Genomic DNA, 21,088 nt, shown 5'->3' with positions numbered 1-21,088 from the left:
CCCTCACTGTAGCATCACTAGGGGTGGGGGATGGGCCTGCCCCTTGCCCAGCTTGGGGCAGGAGCAGTGACCGCAGGTGGGGGGGGTGCTGGTGGAGGGTCCCACCGGAAAAGGGAAGGGTCTGAGGTGGAAGGGCAGGGGCAGCCTGCCCTGGCACTAGTGGTGGGGGCACTAGGACCCTGTGGCTGCAGTTGATGCCGGGAGCCAGCAGAGCAGAGCATAGCAAGGAGCTGCAGGGGGCAGCCACCCGCTTGAGGCAGGGATGCTCCGGGGCCCAGGGGAGGTGCACGGGGGCAGCAGGCGGGGCCAGGGGAGAGACTCAGCCCCAAACATTGGTGGAGCTGGGCCCTGAATATTGCTGGAATCCGGCACCATGGGCCCATATAACTCACCGCCCCTGCTCTGTGGAAGCGCTGTGGCAGGATATTAATAATACCTAGATATTTGTGCTTAGTTGTTACAGTGACTGTAGACCATTAGACAGACCGACAAAGCATGAAAACCAGAAAGTGATGGGTCCAGATGAGAAACAGACATTTAGTATAGTTACAGCAGTCCCTTCAAGTGACTTAAACCAGAAGATGCATTTGAGTTTGCAGTTAAGTTTAAATTAAAGTTCTAATGGGAACAGGGACAAGGCTTTCTTTTTCTAAATTCCCACTTCACTCTCTCTTGGGTTCAAAAGTCTTGCTTACCACAATGGGAATTTAAGGTGCACAAAAGAATACAAGATTTTGATTTTTTTTTCGTCTTTTTATTGAGGATGAGTTTTGTTTGTCATTATTGAGATTCAGGGACCATGGAGTAATTTCAATGCAGAAAAGGGCAAAATTTTTGTTTAGGGAAATTTGATCATGGTTAATCTAAATATATCAGTTTAGACCCACAGAGGAGCAAAAGAGTTTGGCTAGTAGGGATAACTGACTTTTTTGGTTCCTCCATCACTGGATTCATTCCAAGGGGCGTGCAAAAAGGAATCCTCCTAGGGGAAATGCATTCCAGCTAGTCAAGAGTTTACTTTCCCCTTCAAGCTTAATACTGCTGTGATTCATAATTTTAGCCATGATATATTTTAAGATCTAGTAAACATTTCATTGTTTTTTTTTCCTCAATGTATTTCAGAAAATACTTTGGAGAGAAGATTGGACTGTATTTTGCCTGGCTGGGAGTTTATACTCAAATGCTCATTCCTGCTTCCATTGTAGGGGTTATTGTGTTTCTGTATGGCTGTGCGACCGTGGATGAGAATATACCAAGGTAAAAAAAAATATGCAAATGCTCACTTTTATTTCTTTACACATCCAAACGGCATTCAGAATCCAGGCTGTTATATTTATGACACCAATCATTTATTCAAGCTTTATGTTGGTGCTGAATAGGGTTAGAGCAGTGAAATCTTCAATCCTACCTGGGACCAGGCCATCAGTTGGAATACTGGCCACGGCCCTTATGTAGTGTGATAGAATCATTAGAGCTACATAAACACAGATGGTGGAGCCCCTCCCCTACCTTCCATCAGACTGCCTTCATAAAGTTCATTCGCATCATTCATGGCATAGAGAGAATTCATACTGTATAGAGTTCAAAAATGACAATGTGAGACTTAAGGAGCTTGATCTGTTCAGTTTATCAAAGAGAAGTTTGGGAGGTAACTTGATCACTGTGACAGGTATTTAGACGTGGAAAAGATATCTGATGGAGAGGCTTTTTATTCTTGGTGACAAAGGTATAACAAGATCCAATGGCTGGAAGTCAACTTTGAAATAAGATGTAATTTCCTAGCAGGGAGGATGATTAAACTTTGAACATCTTACCTGGGTGGTGGTGGACTCACCATCATTGTTTGCAATCTTTAAAATGAGATAAAGCATATCTTTTAGAAAGTTATTTAAATTCAGCTTCTAGGAAAAATTCTGCCTGTGTCTGCAGGAAGTCACATGGGACGTAGGATGGTCATAGTGGTCTCTTCTGGCCTTAGAATCTGTGAATCCTGATGTTCGTTTGTTCCCTTCATGGGCCTTGGAGAGAACAGGAAGCTCTCTCCATGCTCAAAACACTTGCAGCTCTGCTTCAAGATAATGATTATGAACAAATCTCATGCTTCAGGGATTCAGTCAGTCACCTGCAGAAGTCAGGAAGGATATTTCCCCCCAAAGCACAATTGGCCAGATGTATTTGGGGTGGGAGCAGGGGGCAGTCACCTTCTTCTGAAGAATCAGGCAGTGGCCACAGCTGGAGATAGGACACCGGACAGGGTGAACCTAATGCTCTGAAGAGGCACAGAAAATCCTTTTTCTTAGAAGCTTGACTGGTGTATCTTGTTCACATGCACAAGATCCAACTGATCACCACATTTGGAGTTGAAAAGGAATTTCCCTCCAAATCGTATTGGCAGGGACCTAGCAGGTTTTCACCTTCCTTTGCAGCATGGAGCACAAATCACCTGCTAGGATCGTCTGGGCAAATCTCACCTAATCAATTCCCTTCCATTTCCGGGGCCTCAAGGTGTTGGTGGCACCTCAGTCTCTCCTGTTTTCTGCTTGTGGCACACAACAATTTAAACCCAAGTAATTGGGCTCAGTATAGGAGTAATAGGGTGAAATTTACTAGCCTGTGATATACAGGGCAGACTAGATGATCTAATAGTCCCATCTGGCCATGAAATCTATGAAAAGGTGTACGAGGTACATGAATTCACCCTGTGCAGCCAGTCTTTCTCCTTTGCACAATTCCAGTACAAGCCTTGCCTCTCTGCATCAGGTTGAATTCCACACTTAGGCTGCAGTCATAAACACACAATGTGACTACTCAGGTGTACAAAGTTAATCATGTGTGTTTGCAGAATCAAGGCTTTAGTGAATACATGTGCCCCTATCAGATAATTTGGCAAAGTTTTAACATCACTAAATTTTCTTAGCTGTTGGAGTAAAGATGCAATTAATCGTAAAATAGAATGTCCGTGCCAGCAGTTTAAGAATCTAGGCAGCCTGGCTCTGGAACAATTATAATTTAGAACTGCTGCATCATCTGATTGATGTGAACTATTTCTGGCCATTGGAGATGAGAAAAGATTAGATTTCTGGGCATTTGTTTTAGTTTGTCAGGTATAGTGGAAATATCAGTGCTGAACGATATGTAAAATAAATTAAGATAATTGCATGATTTTGTACTGAACAACAGTTTTTCCTTCTGGTACTTGGTTGAAGCAACTAAAAACCCAAAATAAAATGCTACATATCTGTGAAAGTGTAGTGTCATTAAGGCCTAGAGTTTGGCACACCAGGAAGCTAGTTACAACTCGCCATTCCTGGAACCAGCTCTACACCAGCCTCTGTCCGATGGACTGCATTAATATATGCTGTCTGGTGATGGGTCCCAAGTGTCTATCTGCCAGCCTGCAATTGCCAGAGCACAGTCCGCTTTGGCCACACCTCCTGCATACTTCATCCATTTGAGCACTTTACACGTGATGGGTACTCTTCCACACCAGGGGACTCTCTAGCAGGGAACATTTGGCCTCTTTCTGTTCCCTTTTAATGCTGGAGCTCTGCAAAGGGTTTGAAACAGGTCTCAGGACTGAGCCTACAATATCCAGTACTTGGCAAAAATGCTATGTTATCAGTATTCTACCACCTTAATAATCTAATAATGAATTGTTATTATTATTTATTAATACAGTGCCATAGGTGTGCATGACACTGTATAAGTATTCACAGTATTCATCTAAGAGTTTGTTCTCCACAGTAGAAAGATAAACTATGTACAGAACAAAATATATGTTCTCAGAAAGTAGAATCTGGAAAACAGCTGTGGGCAAAAACAGATAGCATGTAGACAAAATAGAAGGCCACTGTTAAGCTTATGATGAATCAGCACTTGCTTAGTTTTGAGTTTATATACACTTAAATCCCCAGAGATGTGACAAAATAATCATGTGTGGCCTGTTGATGAGGTATGTGCTAAAAATAATTTATTTTAGCTCACTTGTTGACAGCAACTTTTCTGTCCTTTTCATAATTGTAGATCAGATCATTATATAAATTAATCTTAAAAGAACATTAAAAAAATTGTGTAACCAGGACACAGACGATATGTCTGTTATAAAGTAGTGGATAGTATCTACTGTGAACAACAAAGACAGCTCAAGAATACATATGTCTAAACTAGGTAATCTGGTCAAATTGGTAAAATCCAGGTGCCTGGTGTTTTTTAATTATACTATTTAGTTATTTATTGTACATTTTCAAAAAAAGGCCTCTAATTTTGCATTTCCAGTTTTGCTTCCATAAACTGTTTCATGTGAAAATGATAGAAATTTAGATATCAACCAGGAACGATATCTGTGTCCACAAATCATGTAGTTGGATGTCCAGGGGAAATTTTCTGGTCTGATAGGGTTGCTTTGCATCACTCCAACTGTTGATAAGTTTAGCAACCAGCATAGAAGCTACTCTGATATCCCCTTACCAGCCTCTAGCATAGGGGATTTTTCTGTGTAGAGGATGTAGTGGGCTCATCTTCATGCCCCAGCTGCTCGAGTAATTGCTGGGAACCATAGGCAGTCATGCTTAAAGTAGAGCAGTCTGCTTCCTGCTGTACTTTATGCTGGGCACTGGCGCAGGTTGAAATCAATTTTGCCTATCACCCCACCAGTCCCTATCCCTAGCTTAGCTCAGAAGGACTAGAGAATCTAGCCCCTAAACTCTATCACTTTCGCATGCGACTGATTGTACCTGCAATTGATTGTAGATGCAAAATTAGCATTTCAATTGAGGCACCTTAAAAAATGTGATGCTAAGATCCATGAATGTAGTAGTGGTCTAATGACAATTCCGAGATACTTTTTCTCATACCACACAGCAAACTTTAGACCAGACTGCCAGACAGTCTCTTTTCCCCAGTAAATGGAGTGCAGGTCAAAGCCAAAAACATTGGATCCATTTCATTTAATGTGCCTCTTCTAACATTGTTGCCTTGATCTGAGGTCACATATTCCTGATAGTGTAGTTCCAGAGACAGAGCTAAGTGAGGGTATCGTCTTGAGGACAGTAGAAAGGAAGAACAGTTTTGTGATTAAAGCACTGGAGATCGGAGTTCAGTTTCCAGGTCTGCCACAGACTCACTCTCTCTCTCTCTGCCTCAGTTCCCCATGTATCAAATGGGGTTAATACTTATTTTTCTCCTATCTTTTGTCTGCCTTTATTTACATTGTAAGCACTTCAGAACAGACTCTTTCTCTCACTTTGTGTTTATACAGTGAATAGCATAGGGCCTGATTCATTTCCTCTTGATGTCAATGGAGAGACTCCTATTGACCTGAATGGGAATTGGATCAGACCTATAGTGGGACCCTGATGTCATTTGGGGCTTCTAGGACTGACCATAATACAAAATAAGTAACAATACTAAGAAGAGGTTGAGAAGTGAGAAGAAATACGAAGGGAGCATTTGGCAGCCCTGCAGGTTGAATGTGCATTCAGTGACCGGGAGCATATGCAGAGGACAAATGTCTTATCAGAAGAGAGAACCTGTGCATGGCAGATTAAATGTATTAACCTTACTCTTTGCATTTACTTGTTGCTTTCCTCACAGTATGGAGATGTGTGATGAGAGAAACAATATCACCATGTGTCCTCTATGTGACAATACATGCAGTTACTGGAAAATGAGCTCTTCCTGTGCCACTGCTCGAGCGAGTCACCTGTTTGACAATCCAGCAACTGTCTTCTTCTCTGTCTTTATGGCTCTGTGGGGTAAGAAATTTATGGCTTTGACGTGGGGTTTTTAATTCTTTTAAATACTGGAGGGAAAAAAAACAAAAAAAAAGGTAAACCAATATTTTTATGCTTGGACAGTTAATTATGTCATGTTCCTCCCCACCCAGCCCCCTCCCCCCTCTTTCCAATGAAACTGTCATCCCTAAATTTATATTCTGGACTGAAGGTTAAAATTCAGGAGGTTGCTCAGATGAATATAAAATGAAATTGTTAAGCATATGTCATAAAACTGCTGCATGGCATGTCTAGATTTCATTAAGGGGATTGCACAGCTTGCCAACAAAATCTATTTACAGAGCCAGTTTCCAAATTAGAACATTGCTGAAGAGATGTATAGAATATGTGGGGCAGAGAGGGAAAGAGGAGCGTAATGGCCGTTCATGTCTCAGAACAAAACATGACTGAGTCTTGCTGTGCTTGCAATTAAGTTTATCAGGGAACAGGCCTGGACTAGTGATCTGCACAGAGGACCATGAACCTGAAGCTGCTGCGATCTAATTATTTTTCGAATGCTGATTCCTCCTGAAATTCTTGAGCAAGTTTCTCTGCTTCAGTTTCCACTTGTAAAATTGAGTTGTTAATATTAGCTGTCCCAGGGAAGTGTTGTGAGAATGAATAAGATAAAGTTTGTAAAGTGGTTAGAAGCACTGTGTAAGTGCTAAACATTATTACTATTGTCTCAGCTAGATTCCCCAGTGTGGACAGTAGCCCAGATGGTATCAGAAAACCCCTACACAGGAGATTTCTGTTGAAGAGAGATTCAGTGCTGAGGTAACCCAAGGACTTATTCCTTTAGGATGGAGAACTCAGTTAGTCAAAATCATTGCCACTGGTGGGAAGCACAAAGTAATAGTTTCCTTTTAGCTGGTTGGCTGAACAGAGAGAACTCCAATTTCTAGCATTACTAATCTTTGTGGGTGACATTCGCTTGCTGGTGGAGGTTTCATGTAAGGCCCTCTTGGCTATGGAACCGTCACATTGGCCCTGCATGAGGGGGAATACCAGTTAAGTGACTAATCACATCCTCTGCAAGTCAGGGGGTTTCCATTAGGAGAGTTGGAGATAAATAGTCTGGAGCCACTTGTGTACAGAACTAATACATAGGAACCTTGCACGTAGGGAGCACAGGCGAAGACTAGCTGCCATTCCAGCCCACAGGCTGCATTGGAGGTGGATTCATTCCCAACATCCACCACATTGAAGAGCCACAATGTCACTAGTACGTCACTAAAAGCAGCACAAGGAGATTTTTGCCTATGCAGGCTTTCATGTATGAGTAGTGATCTCCATTTTTGATACTGTATTTCATTTAGTTCTGGAAATACAACCCTAGTTTCCATTTACTGAGATATATAGTGTATCCTTCAAAATAAAGTAAGAACTTTGTTTTCCTGGCCACAGTCATCAATTTATAGAAGCTGCACTACCATCAGCTATGACTGAATATTCTATTCAATGTAAGGTAAGGTTGGAAGCGGAGTGGGTACCTACTATATGGTCCTGTTGAGAGTTGGTTTAAAATGCACTTAGCAAACAGGCATAATAAGATAATCAACAGAAAATCTGAAGAGGAGAAGTGCAGAATCTGTGGAGATGAGTGATCTGTTATCTTGAACAGCATCTTGTCATGTTACATATATTGAGAAATGTGATATAACCCGGAGCAGCATGCCAACCCATATCAGAGACTTTAAATAGTCTGATTCTGTCATGTGGGTAATCAAATATCTACTTGCGCTCTCTCTCGAGCTCTCTCTCTCTCTGTGAATTGACAGGTACTCCAATTGGTCTGTAGCCTACTCAAATGTATCATGACATGGAAGATTGCCTGGGTTCCATTCCTTAGCAGAGTATATTAGTCCCCTCCACCCATTTTTGGTGATTGAAGGGGCAATCTCTATTATTATGCAAAGTCAGAGTAAACAAACAACTTGGGGGTGTGTCGGCAAAACACCTCCCCCACAACTGCTTGTGTATTTGGATACGTGTATATCCTCCATCACCAGAGCATCTGAAAGCCTCACAGACATTTATGAAGTTATTCTTTGGAGCAGGGAAGTATTGCCCCTATTTTACAATGAAGAACTGAGATATAAGGCGATCAAGGCCCCGATTTTCAAAAAGTATTTAAGCATATGCCTAACTTAAACACTTGAATTTTTCCATTAACTTTAATAATACTACTTATATGGTTAAGTACCTCAAAGCAAGGCCTCAGGCCTGGATACATAAAGGTACATAGGCACTTAACTCCCAGAATTAGGCACCTATGTACTACTTTTAGAGGCCACCATGATCCACAAAACTCCCTCTCAGCTGCCTATGTTTTTTAGAGTAAGGCTATGTCAACAGCTTATAAGCTTTAGCCCAGTGGTGAGGGTACTTACCTAGGAAGTGGGAAACCAAGGGCTCAAGTCCTCCCTCTGCCTGAGGGGGAGAAGGGTTTTGACCAGAGATCTGCCACCTCTCTAAGAGCCCTAACCACTGGGCTATGGGATACTCTGATGTGGGACTCCTTCACTCTCCTGTTGAAGTTGTTCCACTTTAAATACATCATTGATTAATTAATATTAATTGGGCTGGAGGAAAAGGGAGAATCACTGTGTATCCTAGGGGTTAGAGCACTCAGCGGTGAGGTGGCAGATCCCTTCTCCTCATCAGGCAGAGGGGGGTGGACTTGAACATGGGGTCTCCCACATCCCAGCTGAGTACCCTCACCACTGGGCTAAATGTTACAAGGGAGCTGTCCCCCACCCCCCAGCTGTTTTGTATGGAGTTGGGCAGCCTCTGACCACACCTACTGGATCAGGCCCTGCAGACAAGTTTGGCAGGGGAACCCTTATCTTCCCCCAGTTCATGTATCACAAGCAGATATAGGCACCTCCCTGCAAGGGGTGGGCCTCAGGACATATCAACTATTCCACTGGCTCCCAGCCTAGGTTACTGGCTTTTGTGGATTGCATTCCTAGGCACCTATGTCTCTCCATTCATCGTATAGGAAGCCTAAGCACCTGACTCAGGCCTTGTGGACTGCGGTGTTGTTCCTGTGATTATCTGGGTGCCTGAGACCCTTTGTGGATGTGGACCTAAGTGACTTCCACAACAACACACAGGAAATCTCTGGAAGGGCTGAGTTTGGAACCGCAATAACCTGAGTCACAGGATAGGTCCTTAGCTACAAGATCATCCTTCCTCTCGCACATGGCCAACCTGCCTGGCACCCACACAGTTGTTCCACATCTGCTACTGTTGCTACAAGCCAATAGCACACTGTGCTTCCCAAACACAGGGTTTTCCCCGTACCATAACTTTGTTTCAGTGACTTACTGGTCTTTCTCGTGCCACCTCCAACACACATGCTATAGTGCTGTGGAGACAAGAGTCCATTCATTAGTTATCAGTAAGGTTAAGATTTTATCAGTTATTTTTAGTAAAAGTCAGGGACAGGTCACGGGCAATAAACAAAAATTCACAGAAGCCCGTGACCTGTCCCTGGCTTTTACTAAAAATAACTGTGACAAAATGGGGCTGAGCCCAAGCCCTACTGTGGGAGGAGAGCAGGAGGGTCCCCCCGCCGCCCAGGGCAGCTGACAGCTCCAGATTTCCCCACCACCTGCAGCAGCTGAGAGCTGCATGGGCACCTGCAGTGGCTCGAGCTCCAGGTGGCCCCCCACCACCTATGGCTGTTGAGAGTTGTAAGGGGCCCTCCATCGCCTGCAGCGACTCAGAAATCCGGGGTTCCCCTGCTGCCCACAACAGTTAGGAGCTGCGGGGGTCCCCGCTGCCCATAGCAGCTCGGAGCTCTGGGGCCAGCAGCTGAGAGCTCTGGGTCCCTTCACCACCTGCGGCTGCTGAGATCCCCTCTGCTGTGGCTCAGAGCTCGGAGCTGCAGGGACCCCCTGCCACCCACAGCACCTGGGAGCTGCGGGTCCCCCATCTCTTAAATTAGCAGTCTGACATTGATTTTCTGTCCCCTAAAAATAAGGCCTGAATTTGTGTGGTGTGAAACCTCATCCAGAATCCCTCAAAATCCAGCTCAAATAATGATCTAGAAAGCAATCTACCAGAACCTTTGAGCTCAGTTTGTGTTTATGGGCACAGATGAAATATGAAAATGCATGTGTGTTTGGCAGAAAGTCATTCTTTCTTTGCTACTTCTTTGAACCTGCCACAATCGGTTGGTGCTTCTCATGTGAGCTAACAGATGGCTATGTTGCAGATGTAATATTTTCATTTTACATTTTTCTAAGTTGATGCTGTAAAATGATTTCTGGTAGCAGCATGAAACAATGTGTCTTTCATTTTCTCACTGTACGTGGAAACTACAGACCACAGTGTAAGAACTCCCAGGGGCACAGAGAAGGGGCAGGGATTCAAGGGTTATATCATAGACTGTTTTAAGATATAATTATGATGTTACCAATTTACAGGAAGCACAAGAGTTATAAAGGGGTTCAGTTGTAGGCTTTGTACGTGAGAATTTCACTTGGAGGACTGATGAACGCTAAAAGCACAGCCTGATTCCAGTCACCCTTTTATCTATATTAGTCTCTCTCTCCCCCTCTCTGCCTCCAAGGTTTTACTGAATATCATGGTACATCTTGTTGAGCACATCTGTTAGTATTCACTGCAGAAGAATTCTCAGGGGGTTAGCCTTTCTCAATGGACTTGCTTTCATAATTACTTATTTACTGAACTGTGCTGGTTTGTTCCCAGCATTAAAATGTATGTCCTCTGAGAACTTCCTCCACCTCAAAGGCACATACACTGATAAAGAGCGGAAATTTGCTGCAACTCAAGAGTTGTTTTCACATTGCTCCTTTTTCCTGGGTCTACCCTGTTAAAAACAAAATGACTGCTGCACTGTGAATCCCCTTACAATGGCCATTAAAAAGCTCCCTATTTCCAACACTTATAAGGTTTGATTTATATGCAGTTTTTGTATAACTATTTTGGATAGGGCTGTGATTATTTATTGAAACAGTTAGACTAGTACAACCTCTAGTGTGGACATATTTACATCTGTATAAAGGTGCCTTATACCAGTATAGCTTATTCTCCTTTAGGCCTGGTCTACACTACGACTTTAATTCGGATTTAGCTGCTTTAATTCGAATTAACGCTTGACCCGTCCACACAACGAAGCCATTTAATTCGAATTAAAGAGCCCTTTAATTCGATTTCTGTACTCCTCCTCGACGAGAGGAGTAGCGTCAAAATCGGTATTGTTAATCCGAATTAAGGTTAGTGTGGCCGCAATTCGATGTTATTGGCAATTCAATGTTATTGGCTACCCACAATGCAACGCTCTGGAAATCGATGCTACTACAGTAGCTTGGACGCACACCACCGAATTAATGGTGCCTAGTGTGGCCGAATACATTCGAATTTATAAAATCGGTTTCCTAAATTCGAATTATATAAATTCGGATTAATCCCGTAGTGTAGACATACCCTCATTCTCCTTCCCTAATGGAAATAACCTATAAGTACCTTTATACCAATATAACTGTGCCCACACTTGGGGATGGGGAAGAGGGGTGTTGTACCACTTTAACTATACCAGTATAGTTAGAGATCTGCAACTGTTGTGTATGGATAAAGCTAATACTGTTCAGATTGATAGGCAGCCATATACAAATGATGCCTGTAATATCATTACAGAGACACAAAATATTAGTTAATTTTGATTTGGGCACCTAACTCCCTGAGGTACCTTTGAAAATCCCAGCCTTAATTGTGCACTTAACTAACCCACAAAACCTTTGTTTGTTCCTGGTAGTGGAATGTGAGAGAGCATTTCTTTTGGCTCCCATAGTTAAAAGTTGGCTCCCAGAGTTTGGCCCTTAGTATTTACCAAGTACTCCTACTGGAGAATTCAGAATTCTCACTAACATAAATTTCCATTTACAATTTAATTATAAATTATTTTAAAAAACAGCTCCTGAAATTAAACTGCCCTAATAACTAGCCACCTTCTGTTCAAACCTAATGGAAGTTTTGGATGTACCAGATATGCAAAATCAGGCCCTTTTGCATAATAGTTTTACTTATTAACATCTTGCAGCTATCAGGCCAATTCTGCTCTCAGTTGTTCTCAGTGGAGATCCTCTGGATTTACACCAGGGTAACTGAGACTAAATTTGACCCAACACACCTAAGCAGATACTTTAGACAAATTCTAACCCAGGCCAATTTGATTTTAAAGACCTTAAATATGATCCAAACAACTATGCTCTAACAAACTATTTTTAATTCCCAGCTGCCACTTTTATGGAACACTGGAAGAGAAAACAGATGCGTCTCAACTATAGATGGGATTTGACTGGGTTTGAAGAAGAGGAGGTTAGTTTTTAAGTTGGTTTGGTTTGACTCCATTTCATGGTTTGGTTTTGTTACATTTTAACTTCAATAATTACACTGTAAATGGTGCCGTACTCTAAACTGTTAAGACTTTGCTTCATGGAATACTGCAAGATTTTTGCAGTAATTCCTGGTGCAAAGGAAAATCCTGTATGTGAACGATTTCGAGGTTTTTTTTTATTGTGGGTGTATTGCTAGCACATCTTGTTACCATGGAAGCATAATTGTATATCTACAACACCCTCCCCCGCCCCCCCCCCCTCCACACACACACTTTTTTTTTTTTTTAAATGATGTTAGGTCATACCTAGTAATGCAGGCCCGGAATATATAGCTCATACATAATTCCCTGACTCAAGAAAGGATATTAAAAGCAGAGAGACTTACTCTCCTCTTAGCTACTCTGCTATAAGTCAGGAATGGGTCTGTCAAAGTTGATAATGTTTACACCATTGTAAAACCAGCATGAAGAATCAGGTTCTGAAAATGGCATAGTTGCTCCATTCAAGTCAATGGGAAAAGCTCCCATAAACTTTAATGGTGCAGGATCACGTTTTAATTAGGCAAATTTTGTGGGAAATACTGCAGGTACATTGGTATGGAGCATTGTATAAAAACACTAGGACACAAATTTGGAGGTTGTCTTTGCTGTGTGTACCAAAAGACATATTTGGGAGTGGTTAAAGGTAGGAAGATCCAAGCAAAAGAGTTTTTATTTATTTATTTATTTATTTATTTATTTATATATATATATATATATATATATATATATATATATATATATATATATATATATATATATATATATATATATATATAAGAGTGCTAAATATTAAAATGTTTATGGAATAAAAGGAAAAGAGTCATTTTGAGGATCTGCATTTCAAAGCCCTTGATCCAAAGTCCATTGAAGGCAGTTGTAGTTTATCAGTGACTTCAATATATTTTGGATGAGACCCTAGCTGCACAATACATTTGAGCATCTTTGGCATACCCATAGAAGATAAGGAGGAAAGTTTAGATTTATTCCATCTCAGGTGTTTTGGGTTTTTTAGCAACAATATTTGGATTGCAAATTGGAATTGAAGGCAATGGGAGTTCTGAGTGGTAAATATTTTGGGCTTTATTCAGCCCAAAAAAACATTCAAAGACATCACTCAGCTGCAGCTGTTCCACAAACTTCCAAGAGAGTTGGAATGGGCCCTATATCTTTGTAAAGTTAATTTCTTGGGAGTTATGCCTGTAGTTCTTTTATTAGAAATATGGCTGCCTGTACAATCTAGACATAGTGATTATATTCACAATAAATACTATTCAATTATGGGAATGTATTTTAGGAGACCTTTTATTAAACAATGTGTCATGCTACCTGATGGGCCTGATATTGTAATTCTACAAAAGCTTTTTTATTTTTAATTGACTTCTCAGAAGAAAGTTTGGTTTCTAGGGCCCCAGTCCTGGTAAGTGCTCCATGCAGGCATATCCTGAGCCAGAGCACACTGCAGGATTGGGGCCTGCTATTTTATTGGATGACAACATGAGGAGGTTTTTTTTTTTTTCTAGCTATCGTAAGACGACTGTCCTTTTATTTTTGGTATCTTCAATTGTTAGCATACATGAAAATGGAAAGGATTAACTGTATCTTTCCAACAGCTATCCCCTTCGTGAGTGTGATCAGAGTTCTCTGCAGTAAAAACAATGTCTGACCAGAGACCGCAGCTGTTAATAAAGTATATTTTACTCTTCACTTAATATGGTCTCTGCTAGCTAATACAGCCCCTTGTTTAGCAGCACATTTACGCTCTTAACTTTCCATTGACTTCAATGGAACTTAAGCAGATACTTAAATGCTTGCTGAATCAGGATCTCAGATGGCATCCTAAAATACTAAAATATTTAATCTTCTGTTGGGTACATTTATTCAGTAAACTCTTTCATGCAGTAATGTTAGTATATCTTCAATATGAAAACAAGAGCAGACTGATTTTTCCTGGTTGTGTCTATCAATGCACTCTATCTATCATGTTGTTCCATGTGATTTAAAAAAAAAATTCAGTGCAATTTGCAACAGTTCAGTAATCATCTTTTTTGTTTGTTTTTTGTGTTTTGTTTTTTTCTTTCTTTTCTGGTTTCCTGAAGGAGGCAGTCAAGGTTTGGAATTTTTTTAATTGCTCTACCTTTTTTATTACCTGTCTATCAGTGAAAGGTATCTTTTCATTTCACCCACTTCTTTTTTCCAGCATCTAATTTCCTTAAAGCTCCCACTACAGTGATTCTTTCTTTCCTTTTTTCCAGTGGTTGGACTTTTTTTTCCAAATCCATTCTATTTTTCCATCCAGTGCATTCTTGTGGGTACTTTTGGAATCCTTCAGCTGTCTTGTTCCTTCTATTTTGGGTTATTTTCCTACATCTCCTCTTTTTCATTGTATGTGGCTAGTCTAATGTGCAGTGTCTGTTGCATTGCAGAGATGTACCTTTCTAGGGATGTTGCCATGGGTATGAATACATTTGGTATCCAAACTTGGCCCACCTGAAGGCCTCATTGGCAACTTGCCAGTACCCCAAGAGCTGCACATATTTTACCTAAATTATAGCAGATAACAGCTACCCTTCATGAAGCATGGTTCATAGAGATTATAGTTTGTAGAATGCAATGTTTCATCTTGATCCAAATGGCAATGTCTCATATCAAGATGGAACATCACACGTTGTGATCTGTAGTCTCTGCAAGCTGCGCTGTAAATCACAATGACCCAAGCTTGATCTGCACAGGGTTACACTTGATATATTCTGTAGAGCTTTTTTCTGTTTCCTAAACATTTATTCCATGGAATAGAATTTAGAACGATATAGTACTTCAAAGATTTTAGCTACAACATGCTATCAACTTTACATTAGTGATCTGTATAGTAAATTAGAATTCAGTATGAGAAACGGGAAATTAGTAGGAACTGGACTTATCATTTGTTCATATATAGATGAACTAGGAAATAGATATAATTTCTTTACTATTAAATGTGACTTCTTTCACAGGCTCATCCCAGAGCAGAATATGAAGCTAAAGTATTAGAAAAATCACTGAGGAAAGAATACATACATAAAAAGGTATGCTAAAAATATTTATTTATTTAACCATGTAAACTTCTTTGGTGAATAAATCCATTTACAGATGACTTGACCAAGATTTTGGAAACAAAAATAAACATAAAGACACTGTTGTATATCACGTGTAAGCTTCCAAACATTTCTTTTAACAATTAATTGCATTTACAGTGGCACATACATTTCATATATATATAAAGCTTGTACAAATATAGAAATGACTTCAGTGTTTGGGTATAAGATGTATTTTAATAGAATTCTTCAACTATCATTTGAATTCTTATTAGGCTATGGATAAAGTTTGAGAAATCTGTAACTGAACAGTAAACTGTATCTTGCAGTATTATAAGTAACTAGCACTTCTCAGGAGAGATTCTCATGCCTTCCTAGCATCCATCATCATAACAACATGCTAATCATTTGGGCCAAACAAAATCATTCCCCAGCAAAAGTGGAGGGCTTTCTACTTTTTTTTTTTAATACTTTAGAAATACACATCTCACTCCTGTAAATTTCAGCCTAAAGTGCCAGTGTATTAAAGCTCACAATAAACATCCCTTCCGAGACCTCTTGGAAGCCAGTCAAACCATGAAAAAACAGACCTGAAATTCCTGATGTTTCTCAGACCAAACCTCAAAATGAATAAAAACTTTCAGAAGAGAAGCCTTTCAGGCTTTCTTATACATCATAAAGAAGAAGAAAAGGGCATGAGCCTAATATTTTGTAAATTCTTTGCAGGTCACCTTTAAAAGTGGGATTTCTTCCAGATAGTGGGTTGTTGGTTTTTTGTTTTTGTTTTTTAAATAAACCTGAAGCTGGAACCCAAAGCATTGCGCAAACTAATGGAGTACTTGTTGCTAAATTGCACTGTGTACTTACTCAGCAGAGTGTGTGGATTAATTTGGCATTGTTAGTCAATGCTTTGTAACGTTGTATCGCATGGTCCTTTTTTGTTTCCTTTGATTGCCATCAGAAGCGTCGACATTTGCCAGAAGAGACAGGAAACAAATGGAGACAGAGAGTTAAGACAGTCATGGCTGGGGTGAAATTGGTACATTTCATTCAAATTTATGGAGAAACTCAAACTATGAGTAATTATGGAAGACACAAATTGATTGTTCTTCTCAACAACCTTTGGTTGTTGAACCTTTGTTTAATATTCACGTTCAGTTGTTATTTTCTCCTCTCTTCAGCACCCAGATAGACACTGTGTTTATGTGTAGTGGGGATGGCACTGCATGGCTAATCTTTGGGTTACCATATTGAATGGATGTTGCATTTTTGTAATGAAGCATGTGCCACATGTTTGACAGAGTTGCCTGCTGTTCTATCAGACAACATGCATGTAACTTTGAATGAGATATTGTTGTTCAATACAATGTAGTGTCATCTTCTTTAATGTTACTTTCCTTTGACATTTTCTTTCTGCCTTTAAGAAATCACTCTCATTCTGCAAACTTTACAAATGAAATCAGATCAGAGATGACTTTCTAAATGAGACTGTCATTCCCAGATAGATTGTGTGATCAAAATTAATAGAGTGATCAAATATAGTAAGTGTGATCCTGCAGAGATTTTGCATGTGAGTAACTTAACTCATGAGTAGTCGCACTGGCATCAATTTTATTCATGTGTGTAAAAGTTACTCATATTCAGGTGTTCACAGGGTTAGATCCATAGCAAAGCAAAATCAACCCTGGCAACATTGCACTAAGGGCCCAATCCTGAACAGCCTCCCCCATGTGAGCAATCTATATTGCAATGGGACAACCTATAGGATTAAGTATTCCTCATGTGAGTAAGGCTTGCAGGGACAGTCCTAATGGTGCTTTATTGAAAACATATTCTAACAAAAAAAGTTTAAATCTTTTCTGGGAAAGGAAAATGAAATATTTTACACTAGGAGAAATCTAATTTCACAGCGTAATAGTTTACTTAAGTGTGTTTCTCAAAAAAGCTGTTCAGACTCATTTATACAATGCAGGACTTAGCACCAAATTGAAGCTGTAAGACGTTTACCTGTATAAAATTGTATCTTTAAACACTGTATCCTTCCACCTTCTAACTGGTTGCGTGTTTGACTGTTTTCCTGTGCCTTGGTGTTTTTGTTACAAGAACAAATAGAAGGGATCTTTTTAGATACTGTATTAAATTACAGGGTGTTGTTGTTTTTTTCATATTTTAGACTGATAAAGAGAAACTGACATGGAAAGATCGTTTTCCAGCATATTTTACCAATTTTGTTGGCATTATCTTCATGGTAAGTATTTCCTGGCAAATATTTAAGATTCACCTTAGTGAGTGATTGTGAAATCTGCCTTTTACAATGGGCACCTTTTTGTCTAGGAGAAAAAACTATTCAATCACTTTAAAGTTTAAATCATTTGAAAATCACTTTGCTCAGGTGGTACTTGACTTTTGTTTTGCTTGTATGTCTTTCTTTCATAGTGTCTTTAATGAGGACAGGGAAACAAAGATCTATTTCTCTATAGAACTGTACACTTCCCATGCACTGTTTTGAAAGGGATGGTAATTTACCGCACACTGTCTGCTTTGAAGAGTTTGTCAGTCATGGGTTCTTTTGGATTACAGGTTCCAAATTAAGTATGTCTTCTCTTACATCTGAGTCAGAGCAGTTGAAGTTCACCAGTCACTTGACAACACAGGGTCTGTAACTCAGAAGATGGGCAGAAATTGCTAGTTATTATGACTCAGATTGTCCCTTCTCGTGGTAATACCTGCAGGAGGGGTGGCTGGGGATCCCCATTCAAGAGTTCTTAACTAATTGTTCTGTGGAATTGTCTCCATGGAATAAGTCCTGGGGTCTCCAAATCTGGATACTCTAAGGGGGGCCAGGGGCATTCAAATGGAGACCATGTGCTTCCATGCCAGTTCTGATCCTTGGTGGCTAACAACCCCTCAGCTCCTTAGCAGCACAGCTCCAGTACAGCCTCATTATTAGGGATTCCCTCTGGCCTTATCTGTCTTGCACCTTAGTGTGTCTGTATGAGCAAGAGAAAAGAGAGACTCTCAATGGAAAAGATAATATAGGCCCTAGGCTATATTATTTCTTCCTGGGAATCTCTGTGAGGATGAGGAAGGACAAAATTGTCCAAGGCCATAGTCTATCTTGGTCTATCTAGTTGCTGCCCCCTATTCCAGTGTGTAGACCCATGGAATGGCCTCTGAGGGGGCAGAGGTGCTGCACAGGTAGCTGACTCCCCACTTCTGCATTGGAGGTAAAGCAAAGAACTTATGGAAATGTTTGATTCTGGGAACAATGATCTTGGGTTACATGTAGAATAGCCCATAGTTTGGTGTTTTAATTCTTTATTCTGAACGGGTGAGCCTGCACCATTTGGGATCAGAGGACAGAAATATGTCCTCTTAAGGCCCAATCCTGAGAGGTTCGGAGTGCCTCCTGTGATTTCAGTGGGAGCTAATCACTTCTCAGGAAAGTGCTCAGTATCTTACAGGATCATGTTCTTAATATACTCTTCCATTTAAGCAGTGTAGCAATTTAAGCAGGGCTTTTTTCCCAAATCTTTCAGGAGTCATCTATATTTTTCTGGGTTTTATTGTACTCTTGAAATAATATGTAGCTGATCTGCAGCACCATTACTTTTAGTTTAATCTTTGAACTCTCACAAAATTGGAGGTCTCAGAGGGACATTCAGAAGTTTAGACACAAAGAAAAGCTAAGCCATATCACTCTCAGAAATATTCTCCTCTTCATATCTACTGGCCACGTTCATTCCTGGATTTTCCTTTACAATAAGCCACTTAACACATATCCATTAATGTTATGAGCATCAATTAAAAGTGAAGTGCATCAATATTAATATAAACTATACCTCTAGCATTTGCATTTTGATTCCTTTTTATTAAGTGCTAACACCATAATATGAAATTACTGTTATGATCAAAGTGCTAGGAACAGAGGATCTGTGCCAGAGCCAATTGAAGTCAATAAGAGTCCTTTCAGTGATATCAGTGGGATTGGGATCAGGCCCAGGGAGTACATGGGAGGCATTTCAGAGTTAAATCTGCTTGCTGATGAATGACAGTGGGGTGTTTTATAACAGATAATGCCATCTTTTATTCCCAGATTGGACTGACATTTGCTATCGTGTTTGGAGTCATTATATACAGAATCTCCACTGCAGCAGCCTTAGCCCTCAGCTCAACTCCCTCTGGCCGGTCTAGTGTTAGAGTAACAGTCACTGCAACTGCAGTTATTATTAATCTGGTGGTGATCATCATTCTGGATGAAGTATATGGCTGCATAGCCAGGTGGCTAACTCAGATTGGTAGGTATAAATCATTGTCAGTTCTATTAGATTAGTTATTTCGTAAAGTACAAAAACTACTTATTTACATAGCATCATTTTCTAACTTCAGACAGATGAGCAAAAACAGGAAATTCAACCATAAGGCTGCAATTCTATCTCCTTAGCTTAAAGAAAAAACATCAAAGGGCACATGAAATTGGTTTTATTTTTAGCTGCTTTTTCTCTTCGCTGCTATTGCTCCAATTATGAGTGGGCAAAGTGGTTCCGGATAAATTAAAACTCTTGTGCCAGTCATAACTTATTTTGGGGATGCAACTTATTTTGGGTCTTTCTAAGGTTTAGTAATGTACAGATCCTTTTTCCATGTCTTTATATTTTCTGTGCTAAATAAATAATGCTTGGAAGTGAAAAAGAAAAAGTAAGTGCCAAAACACTGTGGAACCAATTTTCTTGTGCTATTTTCAGACAGGACCAGAAGCAGAAGGGCCAGAAATTTTATCCAATCTCATGTTTTATGCTAGATCCATACTAATTTTACAGACACAAGTAGTTTGGATATTGTCATTGCAAGTGAGATTCAGGGGAGTTCCAGACACAGAGTTGTTATCAAATTGGGCCTGTTTGAGAAATACTGTAAAGTAGGTCCCCAAATTACCTTTCTTTTTTCTCTAACCAATTTTCTTATCTTCCCCTGCCATAGCTGTTTGTTTAAATGTGCAGTTCTGCCACCAATACATGCAAGCAGCTCCCATGGACTTCGCTTGAGGACAGCCCTCCTGTTTTGTTATGCTCTTTTGTTGTTGTTTTTTTAAAAACCTCACATATATTAATTAGATCCGAATAAGTTATCTATGTGGCTTGTTTCTTTTCCCATTGGTCATTGCCTTCAGTGTGATCAGGTTTCTCCACCTCAATTTAAATATGTTCATATTTCCTTAAGGGGATAGTTGTTTGGATTACATTAGGGAGTTTTCCAAAGTCCCAACTTCATAGATTCTTAACACTTTCCAGTCCAGAAGTTTCCTTTATGTGTGTCTTGTTTACTTCAGAGGTCCCAAAAACAGACAAGAGTTTTGAAGAGCGGCTGATCTTCAAGGCCTTCCTTCTGAAATTTGTCAATGCCTACACTCCCATTTTCTATGTTGCTTTTTTCAAAGGCCGGTGAGTAACCTAGACATGTAGTTTAAAATTTCAGCAGTTACTTTGAGATTATTTTTGTAGGACCATGTTCTGGTTGAGTCTTGGTGTGCAGCTAGTACTGGGAGTCTTACATACATCTAAAGATAGTGTGTGATCCATAGAATTTATCTCTCTCTCTCTCTCCTAATGTTGTCCCCTTGCTTGACTTCCCACTTCTCTTTCTCATCTCCCCATGTTGTCTCAATTTAACTAAAGTTTGTTTATTTTTCTTTTTTAGATGTACTTTTAAAATAAGTTTGCAGATATGTGTCTGTAATACTTAGGATATACCTAGAAAACTTAGTAAAAACTTTATAATTTAACCAATTCACCAATTAAATTAAAAAAAAAAATTAAAATATTCCAAACACAAGT

The 21,088-nt window shown here is 40.0% G+C and overlaps 1 protein-coding gene across 6 annotated transcripts in view; it reads left to right on the top strand.

Annotated features, from left to right (window-relative positions):
• Nucleotides 1-21,088, top strand: part of ANO1 (anoctamin 1) — a 115,224-nt gene that overhangs the window by 77,807 nt on the left and 16,329 nt on the right. For 2 of the 6 annotated variants that reach the window (XM_065402742.1, XM_065402744.1), the window contains 9 exons: nucleotides 1,123-1,257; nucleotides 5,593-5,753; nucleotides 12,040-12,122; nucleotides 14,280-14,291; nucleotides 15,174-15,245; nucleotides 16,216-16,293; nucleotides 17,428-17,502; nucleotides 19,351-19,552; nucleotides 20,584-20,695. In XM_065402742.1, coding sequence (XP_065258814.1) covers nucleotides 1,123-1,257; nucleotides 5,593-5,753; nucleotides 12,040-12,122; nucleotides 14,280-14,291; nucleotides 15,174-15,245; nucleotides 16,216-16,293; nucleotides 17,428-17,502; nucleotides 19,351-19,552; nucleotides 20,584-20,695 — 930 coding nt within the window. The remainder of the gene's footprint in view (nucleotides 1-1,122; nucleotides 1,258-5,592; nucleotides 5,754-12,039; nucleotides 12,123-14,279; nucleotides 14,292-15,173; nucleotides 15,246-16,215; nucleotides 16,294-17,427; nucleotides 17,503-19,350; nucleotides 19,553-20,583; nucleotides 20,696-21,088) is intronic. The other 4 variants (XM_065402743.1, XM_065402747.1, XM_065402745.1 and 1 more) reach the window with 3 other exon arrangements.

Source organism: Emys orbicularis, chromosome 4 (genome assembly GCF_028017835.1).
Source record: "Emys orbicularis isolate rEmyOrb1 chromosome 4, rEmyOrb1.hap1, whole genome shotgun sequence".
Classification (NCBI taxonomy): Eukaryota; Metazoa; Chordata; order Testudines; family Emydidae; genus Emys; species Emys orbicularis.
This window is presented reverse-complemented; position numbering and strand designations above follow the sequence as displayed.